Here is a 23,291-nt window from a genome sequence, read left to right on the forward strand (position 1 = left end):
AAACTTTCAGTTTGTAAGCACTAACATGCTGAATCATGATTTTCTGTCCCTCAAGAACTGCTTACAGCTGCAAAGTGTTTTTCGCCGCATTAGAAAGAGTGCATAAGATTTCTATTTACATTAGACTAAAAAGCCTTTCTCTTCTTTGAATAAGCTTGTTTTGAAGTCGGCAATACAGGATGATGACCTTAAAGTGTGTAACAAATTGTGTGTTTACAAATGCTAAGAGAATTTTGGATGAGTTGAATGTTACTAACTGGGTTTGAGGGTGTAGAATACTTTGCAAAAATAAGTTGCATAGGCAAAGACTTAAAAGATTTTTCTGAAATTTTGTTTTCTTTTAATTACACTAGCCATATGACATACTAAGAAAAGATCACAGCCCTTCCTATCTAAAACCAGACCTTTGAAAACACATCTGCAAATGTTAGCAAGGGGCCTCTTGCACAAGAAATAAGGAGCCTAATTCTCTGTTTCTCCCTAAGAGAAGGAGATCTCATCTTTAGGAGTCTCAGCTAACACTTTATCTAGACATCCCCAAGACAGGTACTAGCATACAGAGCAGTAGCTATCTTTGTCCCTCAGTTTCCTCCATGGGCTCCTCCATAGGACAGGATATCACAAAAGAATCCCAAAATAGGAGCCCAAAAATTTCTATCACAATGGGTCATTCTAGCTACAAAAAAAGGAGGAAAAACCCCACACACTGGACACGAGTTTTAACAGTTCAGCCCAGCTGCACTCACCTTGTCAAAATCAAGTGGCTGTCAGTTCTTTAGAGACAAAGATACAGTTGTACTTTAATTACTATTTTCCCACCTGTAAATCTAAAAACATCACTGAAAATTGTCCCTTGTCTGTTTAGACAAAAATGTAGACTTTCCATAGTTAAGAGTTTAAAAGATAATATATTCATAAAGCTCCTTTGTCATCAATCTTGAATGCAGTGCTTGGAGGGAATGACTTCTGTGGAATAAAATTATTAGCAAAGAGTATTATGAATTTTTGAGTCAGTTCCAAATATAAAAAAATATTAAAACTCTGGTGAAGCAATATCTTAATGTAACAGAAAAGCAGTTACGGTGTTTAAAAATTCTGCTTAAAAGAATTTAAGGTTGTGGTAAAATATACAGAGAATATATTCTCTTTCATATACGTATAATGATACTATAGATTTACACACCTGGACTAGACTTTTAAAATTATTTCTCCTTAAAAATAGGCTTCATTTATTCAACCCAACTTGTTCTTTAATTTCATAAGGTAATTAAAGTGTCAGTGTGACCTTTACATTCTGTGCTTGCTTCTGCTCAGGGAGCTTACTCATTTCTTAACCTGAAGAGGAATTACCAGCTGTAGCTTTGAATGCTCACTGAACCCTGTTGATTATTTTCTAGTGATTTCCCACGCATGCAGACAGCCTCGCCCAGCTGAAAAACTGTCAGCTCCAGCGAACTTTAACAACAAAATAAAAATCCCTCTAATGGCTGGAAAGAATGCTTCATGAAGGAATCTTGTTACACGCTATGAAATTACCACAGCCATCCCCAGGCAAGACTGCACAAAGCCAGGCTGTGCCAAGGACATTCTGTGGGATGTTTCCGGCGCATGGATGTGGCACTGAATAAAGGCTCCAGTGTGTGAGTGCTGTGGGCAGACGGTGGCTGTGTGCCCAGGGGCACCATCTGCCTGCATCCCTCCATCCCCTGACAAGGCTACCAGAAGGGCTCTTCCAGGAAATCAGACACATCCCTGTGAGGGAACAAAGCTAAAGAGCACCCAGCCCCCTGAGATACATAAATGTGTGGTTATGGGAGCCTTTGTTAGCAAGGGAGCACTCGGTGCAAAATCCAAAGACAGAAAGTTGCAGCAGCAAGGGGAAAGATGCACTTGTTTTTCCAGACTTTTCAAGGGGCTGCTGTCTCTTCCAAGTCCAACAATGAATTTGTGTTTGGGACATGACTCACCTGAGTCCACAAGTCAGTTTGTGGAACCAAGTGATGGATGAAGAGCTCGAGGGTTGTTGACAGTGCAGGGGCAGAGAGCAGTGCTGCCTTTTAGTGTGAGTCTCTAGATACACCTGACTCACTCTCTTAGCTAAACTCCAAAACGCTGGGAATTATAAAATATTTTATAGCAATTACACTTTTAGAGAAAGTTTATCTTATGATTTTTAGGTGTAATTCAAGATTTGTTAGCACTTTAAATACCAGGGGTCAATTAATGATGCATATGCCCGAGAAGTTCCTTTTGAAACAATCTAGAATTTAAAATGACACCTGAACCTTTACTTGGTGGGCTCTGAAAACTGCAAGTAACACACACTACAGCTAGGCTACCCATATATTTCTGAACTTGATATTAAATACTAAAAGATTAAAGATTTTTAAAGCAACAATACATCTGGCATCAGATGAATTATATCTTTTTCAGAGCAATTTGGCTTTTGTTCCACCTGCTCATCTTTCCAGTACACAGTATAAGTGATTGACACACAAATAAGAAAGCTTTTTCAATAAGTTAGCATTTATATTAAAAAAAATTCAAGCAATAAATTTACTTGGACAGTCTGGCAAAAACTGCTCTGTGCACCTTGATCTTTATGGCACTCTCCACTCAGGAAAGATCTGGGAAGAGATGAGTAATGAAACATACTTCAAGTACACATTTGCTAGCCAACAGATAAAGCAAAAAAATAATGGCATTTCCCTGAAATGTAAATGCCATTGGAGCCTTTTTTCAGGTCAAACAGCTTACACTGATGATTTTCAACCACTTTAACTTCTAAAAGCTATTAGAAGTACATTTCAGAGAATGGCCATTACAAGTCATATACTGTTCATAAGGAGAAAAGAAGGCATTTTCCTAAGGATTGGATTAGATGTTGTTTATGAAAGTACTGTAGTTGAAAAAAGAAAAAACTGCCTTCAAAGCTAGCAAGTTAGCTTGACAGTTTTTTCATACCAGAAAATGAAAAACTGAAAAGTTTTTCAATTCTAAACATACAATTGTTTCAACATCTTTTGTTACAGAAAGTTAGCTTCAAAACTAAGATAATAAATTCCTTGTTAGACTGATCTTTAAAGCACCAGAGTTCTCCTAGTACCATGCTTGTGTATCACCACCATCAGGATTCATCAGGTCCTCCTGTTAAATCTACATTTACTTATGCACCAAGTAGCAGCTGTCACAAGTAGCTCATAACCAAGGCACATGATTACCAGGATGAAGGGGAAATAATTTATTATCTTGGAAAAATACTGAGGAAAAGTATAGAAAGATCCATTTTCTGTGTTAATTGTGCCACCCTGAAAATAATGGAATGCTTTGTATGAACAGGGCACTGCCACCATAGATGGAATACAGAGGATTCTTTACAGAACAGGTCCTCAAGCATTAGAACAGGCTACCCAGGGAATTGGTTGAGTTCCCATCTCTGAATGTGTTTAAAAGTACATGTGGGACTTCAGGACATGGTTTAGTGGTGGACTTGGCAGTGCTGGGTTAACAGTGGGACCCAGTGATATTGTAGATCTCCTCAAACCTAAATGATTCTATGATTCAACCTGCTACCAGAACATATCTAGCAGAGTTAATAAGAACAGGGAGGGTAATTCATTGTGTATTTTAAGAAAACAAAACAAAACAGCAGGATAAATACTCTGCATTATGTTTTAATAGTCTGACAGAACTCTCCTGATGTTAACATCTGTCTGCAGGGATAGGGAAAATGCCAATTCCACAAATGCCTCTAATTTGAGTTGGAATTTGGAAGACACTCAGAACCATGGTTTTGGAGGAACATTTCATCAGACACAATATTAGCATGCATAACTCTTTTACACAGTAAAACTGAAAACAAATGGTTGTCTGCATGCCAGTGGCATTTCTTGAAAAACTTAATCATTTGCCTATTGAGAAAACAATAGTCTTGAAGAATCCAACATCGTTTAGGACTTGAGTACATTGTGCTGCATGTAATCACCAATATTTTAACATACAAACAACAGTCAGAAAAAAAAAGAAATCTGAGAAATCTCATGTAATTCATGTAATTTTCAGAAGAAATCTCACAAGAAATCTCCTAAAACTCCTGATATTTACTCTCTATAAAAGCCTTTACTGAATCACAGAAAAGGCTCGGATGAACCATTAAGCTCCCTACACAACTGACCTCCCACAGGCACCACAGAGTTAATGACTGCAATTTCTTCTTCATGAATCCCAGCTGCTACATGGCTAAAATCTCAAGTCACATGTCCTGTCACACATCAAGAAACTTCAAAATGTAGCTGATGGAAGCTATAGAAATAGATTACTGCAACCAAACTTTCAAAAGTTTCTTGCTCTCAAAAAACATGAGGGATGAGGTGCTAAAACCTACTTGAGGTGCTGCCATGTGTGTTGTAATAAATCACAGAAAGTGACCAAACAATAATCTTTAAGAAGAGCCCAAACAGTACTCATGGCAATCTATACAGTACCTTAAAAAACAAGTTCAGCCTCAGTGAAATGCTTTAGAGAAGTTGGAGATATTTATCTTCCTTTTCTTCCTGTAAAGTTAGCAGGAGTGTAGCTATCTCAATACATTACATTTTTTAGCTTTATTAAGAGAGTGACAAGATACAGCTGCTTGGGGTAGTTCAAACACTTTTAATACATCTAATTTTTCTATACCATTTTTGCAAAGCCACAAACACACATAATTTCCTTTATGTTCAGGCACTTACATTTACAAATTTTGTTTAGGATAAGTAGCTGGAACATCTAATTATAAGGCCGCATCCAGCTTTCAAAACCAGACAAAAATACAGGGGAAAAAAAAACCTGAAACACACCCAAAATCAAAAAGCAAACCACCAACAAAGTGAATTAGCAAAGTGCAAAGACCTATTGTTTTGAATATAACACCAGTAAAGGCTTGTTATTAATGAGCAATATTCAGAGGATTGTCATCTTAATAATTTTTCTTCATCTGAAAAATTACAAAGATATCATCAGCCTTAAAAAAAGCTTTAAAGACCTTTTTCACTCATATTTAACATTATACTAATAAAGAGGATTTTGCTAATATTGTATCAGCTCACTCATTATGACAGCAGAGTGTCTCACATCCATCAGATTGGTAATTGAACAGAATTTTAACATATCAACAGATAACATTTACAGAACTGAAAATCTTGTTCTAGGTTACCAGTATATCTCATGTCTACACCAATAGTTCTGATATCTTGGGTTTTTTTCCATTCATATGTAACTATAAATCTTCATGACTTGTTGTGACCTCTCCTCGGTTTTATTAAATTTATGTCTATTTATTTCGTTTACTTCCATAAGCTATTTCCACATGTTCCTTCCTTTGACCCTGACATCCCTGTCTCCTGTGCTGACATTCAGACATTTACTTCACCAGAGCCAAAAGGGTTGGACCTCTTCCTACACCAACAAGTCACGTCAACTGTGTCCTCTGGACTGAAAAAAGTATGTTGATATTTTGGTGCTGGCATCTCAACTATATATCTGTCCTATCAGTAGAAAAAAAAAAGAAAAAGTCATCCTGTGCACAAAGTAGACTTGCTAGTGCAGGGCCAACATTTGTAAGAGCACTTTTACAATTTAAGAGTGACAAGCTCTGTCCCAGATGCTAGGCTGTCTTATTGTGGACCCATAAATAATACATATCTTCCCACCTTTTGTGATAATAGCTATATTTATGTCCATTCCTTCTCTTGCCTTCCCTGTTGCCTGTGAAATTGCTGTGGAGGTTGACAGCATTTACTGTGCAAGCCAATGAAAACAAACACTATCTGTTGCTGTCTTCTGAGCATAAAGAATTGGAAATGTCCAATGTATCTTCAAACAAAGTCTGCCATCAATTTAGTCTATGGATATTCATGCATGCTTTCCAAAATAAGCATTTCCAGATATTAATTTCTGCCTTTTTTCATAGATCCCCTTGCTCTGAAAAGTGAAGTAAGAAGAAATTAAATGGACTGACAGAACTGTCTGTAACATCACTACACAGCTTGCTCTTTCTAGTGTCAGCTGAAACTGAGACTTAAATCCTGTGTCACCATCTATATTCTTTCTTCTAAAAGCCTTCCCTCTTCAGTTTTCTCTTAAAAATCATTACCAACACATTGTTTGGTAAACATGAAAATCTGAGGGACCAGCTAGTTCTGTCACATTTTCCATGGTCTAACGAAACAGAACATTTCACAAAAGAAATAATAATAAATACTAAATTTCACAATAACCAATTAACAGCCTCAGAAAAAGAATACCATATATTCCTAGCCAAAATGACAAAGTTTAAAGGATGACAATGGATGAAAAGTAGCAGACAATTGCTGAGGTCTTCTCACACACTAAGCAGTGGAATGGCATTTCTCAAAGAGCAGTAGAATGACACTTCTCAAAGATAAGAGTTTGCTTAATAAGAGGTTCAAAACCAAGTTTTAATCACTGTAAAAGTCCCAAGTCACACAGTAGCCACATATCAGATGCAGAGAGAGGCAAGTGAAGTGCAAACTGAGTATGAATTCATGTTAGGTTAGCTAACATGAATTCATACTGGATACCTCTACATCTAAACTAGTCTAGTCTCTTTTTATAGTCAAGTTAAAAAAAAAAAACAATTAAAAATCATTTTAAAATATAATTCATCAGACCAGTTTGAGACAGTTCCTCTACAAGAAGCAGCACTTGTTCCCCTTACAAAATTAGCCTAGGAGGACTAACTTAGGTTAAGATGACTGTCAAGCTCCACATTTCTTTTTAAGTCTTTCTGAGCTTACCTGGTTTGGCCCCAGACTCTCAAGACTAATAATTCAAACACAAGGCAATAACTGTCCATTCCACTGACTCTAAAGTATGGAAAAAAAGAGGCACAAATGTTGCTGCCTAAGTGGGTATACCAGAAATACCTGGATTTGAATTTAGTACCCAGGCAACATGGAAAAGCTGGATGGTTACAAAAAGATTGCAAACACATCTTTAGTATTTTTTGAAAGCATAAGAGAACTTTAGGAAAGGCAATTTAGAATGAAGGTGGATGCAAAGTCTGGCACTGAAATACATAACAATATATTATTTTATACAAAATATATGTACTTGAAAGTCACCTTTAATTTAATTATACTAGAACAACTGGATGAATTTTAAAAAATACAGTTACCTTTTGTTGTACAATAATAACAGTAAGTCCCTGGTGAAAAAAAAAGTCTTTCCCCATTGTTTCTTTTCTTAATTTAGAAAGGATTGTAAGTGTTTTTGCTACTGACAGGAAATGAGGATCAAGGTATTTTTCACCCCTTTATTAGGGTAAAAGAAGATGAGCACTATAACAGTAGTAATGTAAACACAGAATGCCTTTCTACTGCAATAGTAAAGAACAAAGGCCATTACAAGTGACTGCAACATTAAAAAAATGCTAATAGTGTACACATTCTGAAACAAAGAAAAGTATTTAACCAGAATAACTATTTAAAATCCAGGCCCAATTATATTTGAGTTTTATTGGTAAATGCACTGGTACTCATAGCTGCTGATGTATGCCTAACAAAATATGAGAAAAGCAGCTAAATGAAAACAAGAGAGGAGATGCAATATGTTCCCCTAGGAACACCATGGTATAGAACAGCAAATTATCTTCCACATTTGCCAGTAAGTCAAAACTTTTAACAGCTCTAAATACTGTGGGAAATGCTGTTCCCCTCTGGGCACAATTACTTCATAAAAGGGGTAGGCAATGTTTTGAGTTTCAGCTCTCCTAATATATCATTAGTAGAATGCATCCCCAGGAAGCAGAAGACATTTGTACCCAGTTTTCCTGAAGGTTTAATATTGCCATGGAAATACATACTAGGACAGAAGATACAGAACAAACAATTATTAAAAAATTGCAGAAGGCTAGGAACAAAATAGCAGACAAACTCAGACTGAAACACACTTGAAATCTCAGTATCTGAGTAAATCTAAATTTATTATTACACTTACAAATTCTCAACCCACATGAGTTAAAACACTGAGTAAAAACAACTTAGGAAATTTTCAAGTTGTGACTGTATTACCAGACATATTGTAGTTTTTCAGTAAGAGCATTAAAGAGCAAAAAAAGAAAACTCTCAAAACTTACAGAAGAACATCAGCTGTCAGATATTTGTCATCCATTCAAACATGTCACTCACCAGTCCCTGCACTGAGGGAAATGGTGCATCTTGTAAGTGCCATCCCTTCTCCAGAGCATTTTTTAAGTCTGCAATTGTAATACAGTTGCTGGCACAGTTCCAGTGCTCCTGCTATTTAAGTAAAGCATATTTAGGAGAGATTGATGATGGTATATTTATTTTAGATGTGGACCTTTTGAAACAGACTGGAAACACTAAAACCCTCAATTTTGGAACGTGCATCTATAAAATCAGATGTATGTGTCCATTCCCTCTTCTAACACAAACTCACTCCACTCCAAATAACAATAGATTTAAAAGGAGATTACCGATTCTGACAAAAACAAAGTGTGGGGCTTTTTTCTCCTTAACAATGAGTTAGACAGGACTTTAAGTTCAGATATTACTTTACTTTTTAATACTTCTGAACACTGAAGAGAGAATGGAAAACATTCCTCATGACATTGACTCTACAAAAAGTAGAATCCAATCACATTGTTTTCTTGCCAACTCAAAGTTCAGAAAGGGGAGGAAAAGGAATGGTCATCTATCTTCTCCCTCACTCAAGTGCTGCCTGGGAAGGCAGTACAGCAGCAAGATCTAAGGGGGAAAAATCCACTTATAAAATAAAACTTAACTGGTAAAGCAAAGTGCAATTATCTCCTGCTAGAGGGGCACAGACAGGTAGCAACCAAAAAATAAATAAACCTACAGAATATTTACTTCATCAATAGTTTTACAAATGTTCATTCCTGGAACTCAGTACCATTGGGCCACAGCATTACTTCTAAGCACCTTCCCTGGCCTAACTGTTTTGAGGAACATGCAAAAAAGCCTCTTTCCATCAACCAGGTTAATTTGGTCAATAACATTTTAACATACCTAAATGAAAAGCTGCACATCTGGAAACCTATTTTGATCACACATAGTGTCATTTGTATTGCAAAAATATGCAAAACAACTAGGGAACACACTGGAGAACATAACCTAGAAATTAGATTCTCATATGTGCACCAGATACAAAAATAGACTCTTTATATTGATAGGACCAACTTCCATTCATAGAATTCAGGAAATGTTACTGTTATTTTACATTAAAACTGTCACTGAATATGTCTTCTGTTCTAACAATCATCATTCAAGGGGAAGGCAACAAGACCTTTGTAAAATCAGAAAGTATAATCATTCCCATTATATATTTACTACATTTTTTAAAAGTGTAAAAGTGCCACTAGTCTACATATGAATGCAAACTGTGATTGTCTTTCATTTAGAAATCCCTGCAGCTGTGCACAATTTAAATTATTTACTTGACACATTTTTATCTTTAGATTGATAAGGTATGAAATTACAGGTTTCCACTATGATCAGTTTTCTACTGTCCGGGTTTCTATTTTGGTTGAAATATGAATAATAAAAGCAGGTTTGTTCCTGTTTTCTCCAGAGCTTTCATTTGCACATTCATGTGTAGGTGTTCCTCAAGAATATGAATCTTGGAAGGCTGGTACTAATTCTTAGAACAACTGGAAATAATTTGGGGAAATACAGAAAGCTAATTAGGATAAGGTGAAAAACTGAGCTTGAATCTGCACCTCAGCTTTTCTGGACTGCATGTTCCAGCACAGATGCCTGCCATTCCTCCAGAGGAGTTGGAACTGCCAGCCCAGGCATGCTCACTGACCTATTTAGGGCAACTGTGAGAACCATCGCATTCCTGCACTTCAATATTTTAGTAAGTTAACAGAAAAAAATATTCCAAAGCAAGCATGCAGGAAACAACTTGAAATAGTAACCCACAAGTCCCTGAGCTGTCGCAGATGAAGAAGTAGCTGCCCTAGCAGCTGCCCTGCATATTTCTCTTGTGCACTTTTCAGTGCCTAAATCATAGAATTACTTAGGTTGGAAAATACCTTTAAGATAATGAGTCCAACTGTTAACCAACACTGCCAAGCCCAGCACTAAACTATGTCTCTAAGCACTAGAGCTTCACAGCTTTTAAATACCTCCAGGGATGAGGACTCTACCACTTCATGGGCAATCTGTTCCAATGTTTAACAACCCTTTCTGTGAAGAAATTTTTCCTAATATCCCATCTAAAACCCACCTGGTGAGGCTTGAAGCCATTTTCTCTCATCCTATCTCTTATTACATTGGAGAAGAGACCAACAGTTATACTAATAAAGATCAACTCAGATACACTTTTTAAAAAGCAAAATGACCATCATGATTCATCTGCACATTAAGCACATATGTATGTGACCAATGAGTTTTTCAGCTACACCTACACAGGGCAAGAGAATGTTGGTGTGTCCAGCTTCCTTGCAGCCACTGCAGCTGCAGCTGGAATGACTTCTGGCTCCTGGGCAATCCACATGGTACTGTGCTGGTGCTCAGAGCACCACAGCGTCTTCTGCTAGAAACTGCCTGTATAAGAAGTCATTTCAATTCAAGCTGTTCTGGCTCCTCCACATTGTGTGAAGGTACTTTTTTAAAGAGTTGAATGCTTTCAACCTGAACTGAAATTTATGGTAAATGGTTTAAATTAAAGCTAACACACAATCTTTCCAAATCTCTCACAACTGGCCATAGCCAGTATTGAATTTACACATGTGATCAGTTTAGAATTGGTCTGGCAGCCATGAACTTGTCAAAGATTCTTTTCTAAGGTGTATCAAATAAACACAGTTCTCATTCCTCTGCTAAGCATCTAGTATTAGATTAAAATTTTTATGGTCAAAAGAAACCCTTTCACTGTTGGTTTGACTTCTATATAACATAAGGCATCAGTCTTGCTAGATTTCATTACTCCTCTGTCTGGATAATAGTACTTTCACTAAACCATGTCTCTTTTGTGACCCTTGAACAATAAAATACTGGTTCCAAGTTACCGATAAAGATATTAAACATTGCAGAGCTGAAAAACATCCCCTGAGATACCATAAACCCACAAGTATTTCATTATTCCTCACAGAAATACATATTTTAAATTGCATTTTCTCCAGTAACGCAGGAGAAAACACACGCTTTGTGTTTTCATTAGTTGAGTTTCTTAAAAGAAAGTAAGAATTCAAATGTCTTTCAAAGGTAAAAAATAAGTCAACCAAAAATCTGTAAACTCCTCTTAGACCAGGATCATGGCATTTGCAATAAGAGCCTCACCTTTAATCCAATCTTCCTGATTTTTTCAATTCATCCCAGATGTACCTAAGATAAAAAACTAGTACTTCCTCCACAACCAGCTTAGTGTGGTACAGAGAAAGCTTTCACCACTTCTTTTTTTTTTTTTTTCAGGAACTGACAAAGCATTGTTTGGGCATTCTCATTTAAGGATCTTGACCAACTTTTAAAGCTTTTTCAACATACTCATTTGCTGTTAATAAAATGGGAAATAGGACTTCTTGCCAAGATAGATAAAACTTACACTTAAGAAGTATCTACCACATTTATAGGAACTATCTAATACTTCCATATATACCATCACTAAGGAAAAGCATCAGGAAAAACAAAAAACCTCATTATTACTATTCATAATTATTTCCATTAAGTTACTTTTCTTTAGTATCTTTTGCATTTTACTGCTTATAGTTTTTGACCTTGGTGGTGAAAATGGTTTCTATTACTAGGCTTTGCTGTTTGGTTGGTTTTATTAAACTGCCAGTTTTCACATCCCTGTAAGACTGATTTTTAGCCAACAAGGCTTGTTCAGCATTGTTTATTTCATGAAACTTTATTCACATCTTTTAAGCAGAAAGCAATCATGACTCAAATTTTGATGTTTAAATATTTCCCTTTGATCCAACTGGATTATTTCCATCACCCTTAAACCATCCCTCTTCCAGGGCTGAACATGTGTTTCAGGTAGATCTCCACTACATTGCAGCTGTGTTTATCTTGACAATTATTTGGTTTTTGTCTACAGTCTATTCCTTTAACCACTGCAAGTTCATTTAACATATATCTCTGCAATATTAGACAAACCCTCAGGATCCAGAGATCATACCCCCTCAGGATTTTCAGCAACACTTTCATATCAGCACTCAGACGAATGCCTAAATATGTTTTAATTGTATTGAAATCCCACCTAAGAAGCACCATCCTCACACCCAAAATATATATGGCTACTGGTAAGGCACAACTTTTTGTGAGATTGCCATGGTTCATAGTAAATAACTAAAAATTCCTCAGTAATTACTCTCCTTGTCAATACCTTACAAAACAGGTCTATTATTTTTGGCAGCAGTCAACCCTGCTTTTTTTGGACACTCAGTCTCACACCAACTACATGGAACCATTTATTAGCTTGCTCACATGGGAATTTCTACTAGGTTAATTTTTTACCCATAAATAAGCAGTTTCCATTTCTCTTGCTTATTACTTAGGCAATTGTATAAAAATGCTCTACTTGCTTCTCTTTTCTTTCCTTGATTTTATGAGTAACAGGATAATACCCTAGCTAAAAATACCTCTGCTAAAACAAACAGTAACAAGGGCTTTAATAACCGTCTCAAATTGAGTGATTTGCTCCTCTAAGTTAGTGTTTTAAATTCTGTACACAACAAAACAATGCGAGATGAGAGTTGTGAAGTTGGGGGTTTTTGAAATCTGCTTTAGACTAAGAATTAATCTTTCTGGAGAATTTGCAGGTTGTGCACCTCCACATTACAGTTGCCAAAAGTACATTTTTAAAACTTCCTTTGAAGCAGGGAGGCCCCCACAGAATGGAAGAAGGAACTAATCTAAATGGAAAACATCTGCACATTTCAAAAAACATGTTCAGTATAATTATTATTTATATGCACATAAATTGTGAGAGTGATTTCTATTGTGTCTTACTATGGAAAATCCTGACTAGACTAAGAAAACACAGCCTAAAGTACAGTTATTTATTCAAGAGGTTTAACTTTTAGGATAAGGAATTGCAATGTGATTCCATGCCACCTGGGCCAGTGAAATGTAGATGCTTTTTGGTCATTTCAGTTCTCTATAGTGAGTCATCAACTGGTTACATGAACAGAAGTATTAAGGAGGGAACAGGGATGTGCTCCTGGGTGAGAGAAAGGGTGTTGAGGGAAGAAATTAAGAGGGGTGGTGCCCCAGGATCCCTGACTTTGACTAAAGAAGCCTGGGAACTATATGCAAGCTCCCATTAATGAATATTATCAGGCCCATGTCATGTAATCAGCTAAGGGGTACAGCAACAAACCTGTTCATATGCCAAGTGCAAAATCAAGAGGTCTCATTCCCTATGGTCCTAATACAAGAAGCCAGATCCCAAAATGAAAAAAAAAAAAACCAAAACAAAAGGCATCCTCCTGATCAGAACATATTTCAGAGCATCAACAAACTGCAGGTCACACAAATGTTATGCACATTGTAATAACTTAGTGTGCCACTACTTCATATAAATTGAACTCAATGCTTAGTCACAAGAACAGTGACATTAAAGTTGGGCTGCTACTGTGGATAAGCCCGTTTTGCTGGTGCTGTGTGCAAATACATACAGACATTTGATACCTTTCAAGTAAATAATATGCTACAAAAAAGTTAAAATTACAATGAAACACAAGCGTAAAAGAAAAATAAAAAGCCTACTGAAGTATTAGAAGTAGCTGATACAATTAACTGCCTAGAAACACTCATTAACAGACTACATAACTGGCCCAACTGCTCAAACCAAAAATAAATAGCTATGGTATGTGATTTGATATGGCTACTACTACAGTGCTCAGACACACCTCACAAGAAAGCCTGTCTGCTTTTAGGAGGGGAGTCTGGAGGGACAGAGAGAGAAGAGAGCAGACATTTCTTGTTCAGTAAATGTTTCATCATCCATTGTCCAAATGATCCCACTGGGGCAGGGGTGAGGGTATGTGTATAAAGCTGAAGATGCACACACCCAACCCAACAATCCAGGACCCCCAGCTAAATTTACTGGTGCAGGAATGCTTTGGTTAGCTGTAATACACATAAACCTCTGACACATTTATCATGCATAAAGTTTAGCTCTTGTATCATTTATAATACAACATCTTTACTTCTACAAAAGTGTTAATGCATTGCAGGTGGCTTTCTTTTCATTTTGACATCATTCAGAGTCTTCAAGTACTCAAATATTCTTTCAGATTAAAAAAAAAGGGAAGATCAAGGCCAATTAATTAACCAGTAACCCCAAGAGTACTGGAAAGAGGAGAGCCAATTTTCAACAAGTTTAAATCTCTGAATTTCACACAAATGGGAAGCCAAGTTAAAGAGCGTAAGGTCCACCTACTTGAAGCACTAAAACCTCACTTGGGAAAAATTTATAGCACTACAGTGCTTTTTATAACTAAGGGACATACAACTGACATACATAGACACACCTTGCCAGCACAGATCAGACTACAGCCTCGAGCAGTTCACCAAAACGAGGGGCATAGTTATTCTGAATCTGAATTCAGAATTCACATTGGAAATCACTGCAGAGAAATTCTGTGTCAGAAGTGGAGAAAGACTGCTACCTTAAATTATATTTTTAACTCTATTATCCTCCTCTTCTTGAGACTTAATTTTCTATATCACATTTTAACATGTACAGTTGTATGCAGCACATTTTTAGAGTTATCAGTGTCCTTAGTTATTTAAGCCTTACAAAACAGTCTACACAGCACATTAGGATGAGTATGTCTACACTCTATATTGGGTGACACATTTTCCTTATGACTTTTTAGTTTGCACAGAATCAAAGCCAGTATTGTAACAAAAGCCCTTCAGTACACCTCAGAAAAGGATTTACCTCATTATCTGTTCCCACATCCAACATCACTGGTAGACACTCATGAGGTTTTACTCCTCCACATGCCGTATAAAGTGCCAGTTTACCAACAGGAATGCCCATTCCATAACAGCCAAGGTCTCCAAGCCCAAGAATACGTTCACCATCAGTCACCACAATAGCCTGGAGGAAGAAATGAAGGCACAGTAAAAATCACTTCCTTGCTTGTCTAAGTATTTAAGTATTCTAAGTATGTACTAAGTATTCCATTATTTTCTTACCATCGTTTTTTTATTTTACGTGTAAAAGCTGTAACAGGTGCAAACAAATCAAGAGTACAACAAAAGCAAAAAATTGTTTATTATATTTTACTGTGGTTTTGTTACCCTATTTTAGACTCTTCAGACTCTTGCTTCACTGTAAATGGGACTTTCATATAAAACTTTTAAGAATACACAAGAGAGATATTTAGTATTACATTACAAGAGAACTGGCATTGTTCCTTTTCACATTTTTCTGTCAACAGTACGAAAACAAAATAGGAAGGGAAAGGAAGTTATCCACAAAAAAAAGAAGAACCATGAACTCCTGGGTTTTGTCAAGTGTGTTTTCAGCAGAACCAGAGCCAGTCACTCCTACTGGCCTTTGTCAGTGCTGTCTACAACCACCTGGTTCTTACCCTTCAAAGATGTATGTCTTCTTCCCTTGAGTAAATAACACACTGCATCATATTTATATATGTGCTCTCATTGACAGAAATATAATAACTTAGTAAACCCAAAAAACTGTCTATGCTAATAAGAAAGACTTTTCATAAAAAAGAAGCACTCAGGATGGCAAACAGCTGACAACACAATTTCCTTGTCATACTCAGTAGCAAGCCATTTCAGATGGAAATCTAGTAATTTTTTTTAGGAGAGATCATGAAGCACAGTTAAGTGGAGAACTATTAACTCAAACTCCAGAATGGAGTTGCCAAGAGACCAAGGGCAGAGACCTTGGTGAGGTCTTGGGAGATACTCAAAACTCAAAGGCTGGACACAGCCCTGAGTAACCTGGCTGACTTTGTTTGAGCAGGAATGAGTAAATGAGTGCCTTCCTACCTCAACCATTCTTTGACTTCCTGAAATGCAGAAAAAGCATCCAGGGTTAGGGATTTTTTTCCATAATAGTCAATGTAATTGATCAATTAATCAATAAAGGACACATACAGCTAATAAAACAAGTGTTGAAATGCCTCAAACTTTGGCTGTAACAGCATTCTTTCTGTTGAAGAAATTAATTAAAAAAATCACCAAAATCTAAACTGATAAAAAACTTAAAAAAATATCTTAACCAACTCATCTTGGGTACAAAACAACATCAGCTTTGTTATGCAATTAAAACTATACTTACCTTGATGACACTTTCTGGCCAAGATTTAAGCATTGTAGCAATGTGACCCCGGTCATGGATAGAAATAAAAAGACCTCTGCAAATAAAAAAAAAACTTTTCATATAAACAGTAATTAAATAATTATAAATCAATGGAATATAAATAAAGTATGATTGGATCAAATAATACATTAAATCTATGCAAATGTGTTCCTAACATACATAAATTCAGTTTGATAATAAGAGCCTAATTTTATATGAATAAGTAAATTAATCATCTGCATTTAGAAGTCAGAGAACAAGTAACTCAGTAAAGCTTTACAGAGCAGAGAGAACCTGTAAGAGTCCTTTCTGAAACCAGCTCACTCAGGACTTTATCCTTTCAAATGTGTTTAATAGTTGTCCCTGACCACAAAATCAGTTTCTCTTATGACAGTGATCACTACTGGCCCAGGCAGGCCTAACATTTACAAACAAGAATAGGCCAAGTTTTAAGCTATGAAAAAAATCTGAAATAAACCAGATATTATTATTACGTAAAATAAATCAGGAGCATTAATGTGTTTAGAAAACAGTCCCCCTATTTCATTAGATTGCCATTTTGAGTTACAAAAGTGGGAAATTTTCTTCTCGACAGTGCAAGAACATCCTCAATACTGAACAGAACAAATTTTTACTCCAAAAATTTGAGAAAATTGGCCTTTAGTTCTACCAGTATGGAAGGGTTTAAAACAAAGTAATGGAAAAGTGCAATTCTCAATTCATTTTCTATTTATTACCTAAGCAAAATCAATATAGTATCTTATTCTCCTATTCAGCATTTCCTTTTCCATTTATTTTACTTGACATTCAGGTGCACTCAGAGTTCATTTAATTCCATTTCTTATCTACTTTTTTCATGTGAGATAGTGGAAAAATGCAAGCTCTCAAAATCCACAAAGAAAACACCAATTAAGAAGTCCCTGCCAAAGATACCTTCTTGTAATTACATTTTGTATCATTAAGTATAAGGCATTGGCTTCTAGAATTATTCTAAAGAATTTCCCGTTGCCTATTTAAAATAAAAGCCAGAGAAAATTATTGAAAAAATAAATGAAATCTAAGTTTACCAGAATATAACCTCACATTCATACAAGTGGATCTTATTGGTCTAAAGAAAACTAATAAATCAGGAAAATGGTTGTCAGATATGACTGCACGTATACCAAATTGAGCAAAAAAATCTCCTGCAGTGTTAAATATATATTAACCAGGACAACAAAATTAGTCTGAACATTATATTTAATTTCATATGTTTAAATATTTCAAACATATTAGATGATATGTTTATATATAAGTTATCATGTGATTTCTATTTTTGTATTGGATTTTTAATTTAATATTTAAGTGTCTTCTTTCCCTCTTTGATGTCAAAACTTATCATGCAACTGGAATTCTTTACTATTTAGGACAAAAAGCAATGTAAGCCATAGTGTGATTAACCAAAGTATTTCATTTTATGCATTTTCCCCTAAAACTAGAAAATCTCATCCTAGCATTTCTAATTCATTCTCCTCCTGTGTCCATTTCCCATGCTCAAAACTAACACAGTAGGCTGGATAGTAATGTATCTTGGTTGTTTCTTGATAAGTAGCATGTCAGCAAATTAGTTTCGCCATCCCAGTAGAGGCAACAGGTCTTCAGGTACAAGAGGGTTAATTTTAAACCACTTTTTAAATGTTCTGGTATTTACTGCACACAGTCATTAATGTGGGCCAGCTACCTGAAAAAAAGATGCCCCTTAACTCTGAAATGCTATAAATCAACAAAGAAAAGTACATGGTGCTTCCTTTCTGATGTATTGTACCATGCACCATTTTATAAAACAGCCTGTAAACTTTTAAACCATAAAGCACATCTTATCAGAATTGCTAGCCTCAAGAGACAGCTGTGACAGATGACTGTGTGAAAGCAAGCACAGAATGTTGGAAGAAAGGGATCTTGTGGGATCACTCCTCTTCTTGTCTCCACTCTCCAATTTACACCAACCTAATAGATTTGTGTTAAATGAAGCAAGATTTTGTATTGATTTTCTAAAGAGTCAGAGCCCAGCCCAGTGTGCCTAAACGACCTCTTCCTTGCAAGCCAGGGAGAGAGGTCACCATGGAATAAATTCCTCAGCAGAGGAAAATAAAGGTAGGGTGGCTGCTCCAGAAGGAATTTTGTTAGAACATTTGTAAGGACCTTTGAATAAGTATTGAGAGCATTTCAGAAATCTGTTCAAGCAAGATCAGATTCAAGCCACAATGGAAAATAGAAGCTGAAGTGTAAATAGTGATGTCAAAAGCATTTCACTCCTTTCTTTCTTTTCCTCCATTATTGCAGTAGTTTAGCAAAACATTTTTGGACACACTGGCCTGACCAAGAATATGTTCCTCAATTTAAGGGAACAGAAAAAGAAAGAATATTTTTTTATTCTTTTATCTGGATCTCTTTTCCTCATCCTTCATTTCTTTAACTAAATCACTTCTGTAAGGTATTCTCTGTAAGTAGGTACACCAGTTTGGTAGGAGGAATCCTGACTCGCAAAGGTGTCAGTCACAAGAATACTCAGCTGGTATTAGTAGAACTGAATTCACTGGCCAATCTACCTGCAGACAGCCATCAAAAGGCAGCACTACACGTGTTTTCTTTTGCATGAGGTTATGCTATAGCCAGGGAAAGTACCAACTGCATAATGTTATTATAACTGGGATAGAGCTGAGAAGCTGAAAAGGTAGCCAGCAATTTGGCTACCTAGCAGATATAGTTATTCTGGGGCTGCCATAGCACAGCTACAAGAAGAATGAAGCATGGGGCAAGCTAGAGGATTTAAACTGGATTCAGTTCTACATGGACTTCAATCTGGAAATAAGACTGAATTACCCATTTGAATATAATGTTAATGATAAAAATAAGCACAGTCATGCCAGTGATGCACACCCTGCTCTGCTGGACAAGGAAGAGATGGCCTGCAAGATATGCACCTGTCTGACAAAACACTCCAGGATGGGGCTGCTAAAGCAGACAAGTAATGTGACAAGTAATATGTACAATCAGATGGAGAAAGAGCCAAGATGCAGGGGAAATATTATGGACAAGAATATGCTTTTCTAAGAAGGTAAAGCAACTCATGGGGAAGCAGGATTAAGTTCTTTTGCACACACTTTCAGAGCAGTCCAGGTTGGCAAGCTCATTGGAAAAACAACTGTAGCTTTTACATCTTTACACCTTTCTATCTTAATTGATATCTTGGTTATACATACTATCTTTTCTTGCAAGGTAACAAGGCCAATCTCCAAAATTGTGAGTTAGCTTGCAGCCTCAGATCAGTCTAATTAATGTGCTCATTCTGAACATGGTGCATTCTAAACAAAGTGCAACAGATTGTCTTGCCTAAGCACATATGCAGAAATGCTCATCTAGATTCAGTTTTCCCCAGTGAGCCCTCAGCTCAGCACTGGTTGATACCAGCACAGACAAAGCAAGCACTGCTAGTGACACTCACTTCAGCTAGCCAGAAAATGTATGAAACCACAGCAGAGGAAAAGAAGTAATCTATGCCTTCTTTCTTATCACACCAGCAGTAAGACTGAAGAGCAATGGGGGAGCCCATATGAGGACATCAAGATCCACTCAAAGGGTCACTGAGCTCTCTACACTGGAGCAAATTTTACCAGTTATGTGGAGGTCATTCTACAGCATATGATTTGGGTCTGCTTTATTAAAATTCTGGTCTGTGAGAACAAACTCAACAGAATTAAGTGGAGCATTTGTTTATTGTGTTTAGAGGAAGCAATGATCCACCAGCAATGTATTTGTCTATTTTCTATTAAAGAACAGTTTAGGAAAATGTGCCATTGTAACAGAATAATCCTTTCTTTCCTCTTCTTGTAACAACAGGAGGCAATCTTAACATTTCTCAGAAAATGCCAAACATGTTTAATGAAAAAAAGTTCAGACTTTTCTCACAACCTTACAACCCTACATATTCAAGACTTATTTGAATTATGAACTGTACACAGAGTTACAGTAGAGGTGACTTCACTTCCCCAGGCACCCTAAACCAACAAGTTTAATAATAATAACAAAAAAGAAAATCTCAGGGGCCAGACACAGTTTATTTCTGACTCTCCCAAAGACTCTCCCAAACTTCTGCACTTGGCAAGAAAGAGGTAAACTGCTTCCCTGGTCCCTATTGAAATTCCCTCCTATTTTTAAAATCATGACAAGCAATACAATACAAACTTTGTACTAGGAACTAAGAATACCTATATCCTCCCCAAAGAACATTCTGCTCTTTTTTCACCACATTTCCCATTGTGACTGTTTAATGTGGTCTCATTTCTTCATATAAGTTTTAATTACATCGTATTATAGCAGGGTCCTTTGCATTGTAAGACCATTGAAGCCTAATAAATACAAGAGATGGGATGATTTAAGAAATGCAGTTGTTGATGGCTTTATTTTCTTTACTTTTCCCTTTGCACAGAGTTGAATTTAATTACTTTGCAATACACAGGTATGTTTTTCAACATATGAAGTAGTTGATGCTGAAATAGCAGCTGCTACTAACTGTCAGCCTGAATTCACCAGTGTTAATGAATCCTGGGCTTTACATTTTCTAAATGTGGCACACTCAAACCACATTTAAACAGAAAAGTTTGTAAGAAGCAAAATAAAGACTAAATAAAAAACAATAGGTACTGCTAAAACCTCTGAAAGTGTGGAGCGGTACATGAGCAAGATGTAATTCCTAAGAAAGGTAAATTTTAGCAGCATATGAATGACAATGAGGGTAAGCTACTAATCCTGAAAAGTTTATAAATATTATGTGTTATTTCATGCTTAGCATTTGGTTTTGTAAATGACTACTGACTATAAAATTTATTTTGTAGAAGACATCCAATACTCTAAAAGAGAGATGCTAATATCTGCCAACTCCACTTTGCTATATATAAAAGAATAATGAAAGCCCCATATTTTCATAGCAGCTCAAAAGCCCAATTTGGCACAAGAGTCTAGGGAAATGATTAAAATACAGAAAAATACAGTCTTCATAATCTCTGTAAATGGCAAAGGGTCTGAACAGTCTATCTATCTATAGGGGCAAAGAAGCACTTAAGTTTTATTTCAAGAATCTCTTCTGAAAAACACTGTTTCATGACAGTCTTTATCCAGTGTTAGCTCTGCAGCATTCTTTCATATGCCCAGGCCCATCAAAGCTGCTCATCAATCTCTGTTAGTGAGTGTTGTGCTCCAGTAGTCACTACAGTTAAAAATAACATCTACAGAGAAGACAAATATGCTTGGGCCACCTACAGAACCATACAGTGCACAATGTGAACTAGCCTTTAGAGCAGGAAAGTGATAAAGTTAATCTGAAAGACAGCAGCTGTAAGCCTGGCATTTGGAAATATTAGCTCAGGGGAATGAGGTTTCAGAAAAGAAAGGATAAAGTTTGGAGAAATAAAAGGTACATAACTGTAGTAACACAAATTTTCAGATGTTGGGGAAATCCTTTAGTACAAATGTTAAAACATTATTTTAAAATAAGTGATGATGATAGAAATAAAAAGAAATTAAAATATAAGTGGGGTAGATAGCTACTTAAGAACATAATTTTTCTGCTGCAAGCTCCAGCAAGCTGCAGTGCTGGCGATGGTGCCAGAAGCAAATACAGTATTCCCACTATGCTCAAGCCTGCCCAATATCTTCAACTAGAGTCCATGGCTCTGCCTGGTTTCTTTGACAATGGACACTTGTGTGCTTCAAAGAGACTCATCCAGGTGGCAAGCAGAAGAGCTGGTTCAAAAAACCCCATGGGTTCCAGAAACTTCCACATAAAACTCCTGCCCACATCTTGGGTTCACTCAGAAAACTGACTTCAGGTCTCAGCACATTCCCTGTTCCACCTCATGAGGGATAAGGGAAGCACGACAACCAGGTGCTGCTATTCCACAATTTGTAACAAAGTGAGTTATGTAACTTGCTGTAACAGTCCTGATATACCTGCATGCAGGGGCCAGATCACAGACATTGCCCCATCTGCCCTTCTGCATCTGAAACATGCTCCAGAGCTTGCATACAGCATACATTTTCTGAATTGTAACACAACAAAGGAGGTGACAGCAAAAAAAAATAAAATACAAGCTGCCCATAGCAGTACAGAGTGAAGGCAAATGACAAAGTAACCTGAATCAGTCCTGTCTTGCACCTTTTTTCCAAAAGATCTGGATTTTTCAGCCTCTTGAGATTCTTTCTACCAAAACATGTAATCTCTACATTATGAGTTTGAGCGTACACAGCATCTTTTATTCCTGAAACATTTTGCTTTTACTCTGTAAAATGCCCATCAGATAAACTCAGGCTCCAGAAGTGGGCAAAGAAGTCAAGACTTTTGTACAATAAAAAGCAACCCAATGAAGTAATTTCACAACTGCTCTCATTCAATCCCAAAAAAATTACACTGTAAAAACAATCTGAGTAACAGCATTACAAGTGTTACACTGGAAAACTTTAAAACCAATTTTACATGGTACCAAGAGTAATTATAGCTTGACACGTCACTAATAATAAAAAAATCGCTAGTTAATTTTGGAAACCATAACATTCACCTCAAGCTATACTAAAAATACTGCACAGTAAAAACTTCATGAACTTAGTCATTGCAGAGGTTTTGCATTACTCATAAAATACTCTCTACTGTATATCTAGAAATCTCACATTTTTTTTCATTTAGTACCTCCCCTCCTCTACTTGCACAGCATTTTGTGGTATGAATGTTCAAACTAAAGATGAGTTCTTTTCATACAAAAAAAGACTAAATAAATATTTTTATAGTCCCTTCTTAAAACATTAATTTGTTGATTTTACTATATTTCTAACACACCACTAATCTAGACAATCAGTTTTTACATATTGTTGCTTAACCACACAGCAGCAATTCACTGGGATGTGTTTGTTTGCAAAGGAAAAGA

The 23,291-nt window shown here is 36.4% G+C and overlaps 1 protein-coding gene across 2 annotated transcripts in view; it reads right to left on the reverse strand.

Annotated features, from left to right (window-relative positions):
- Positions 1-23,291, reverse strand: part of ME1 (malic enzyme 1) — a 150,559-nt gene that overhangs the window by 71,861 nt on the left and 55,407 nt on the right. For both annotated transcript variants that reach the window (XM_079327104.1, XM_079327105.1), the window contains exons 4-5: positions 16,315-16,390; positions 14,941-15,102 (exon numbers count right to left, since the gene is read on the reverse strand). In XM_079327104.1, coding sequence (XP_079183230.1) covers positions 14,941-15,102; positions 16,315-16,390 — 238 coding nt within the window. The remainder of the gene's footprint in view (positions 1-14,940; positions 15,103-16,314; positions 16,391-23,291) is intronic.

This window comes from Erithacus rubecula (genome assembly GCF_903797595.1).
Source record: "Erithacus rubecula genome assembly, chromosome: 2".
NCBI classification, from domain to species: Eukaryota; Metazoa; Chordata; class Aves; order Passeriformes; family Muscicapidae; genus Erithacus; species Erithacus rubecula.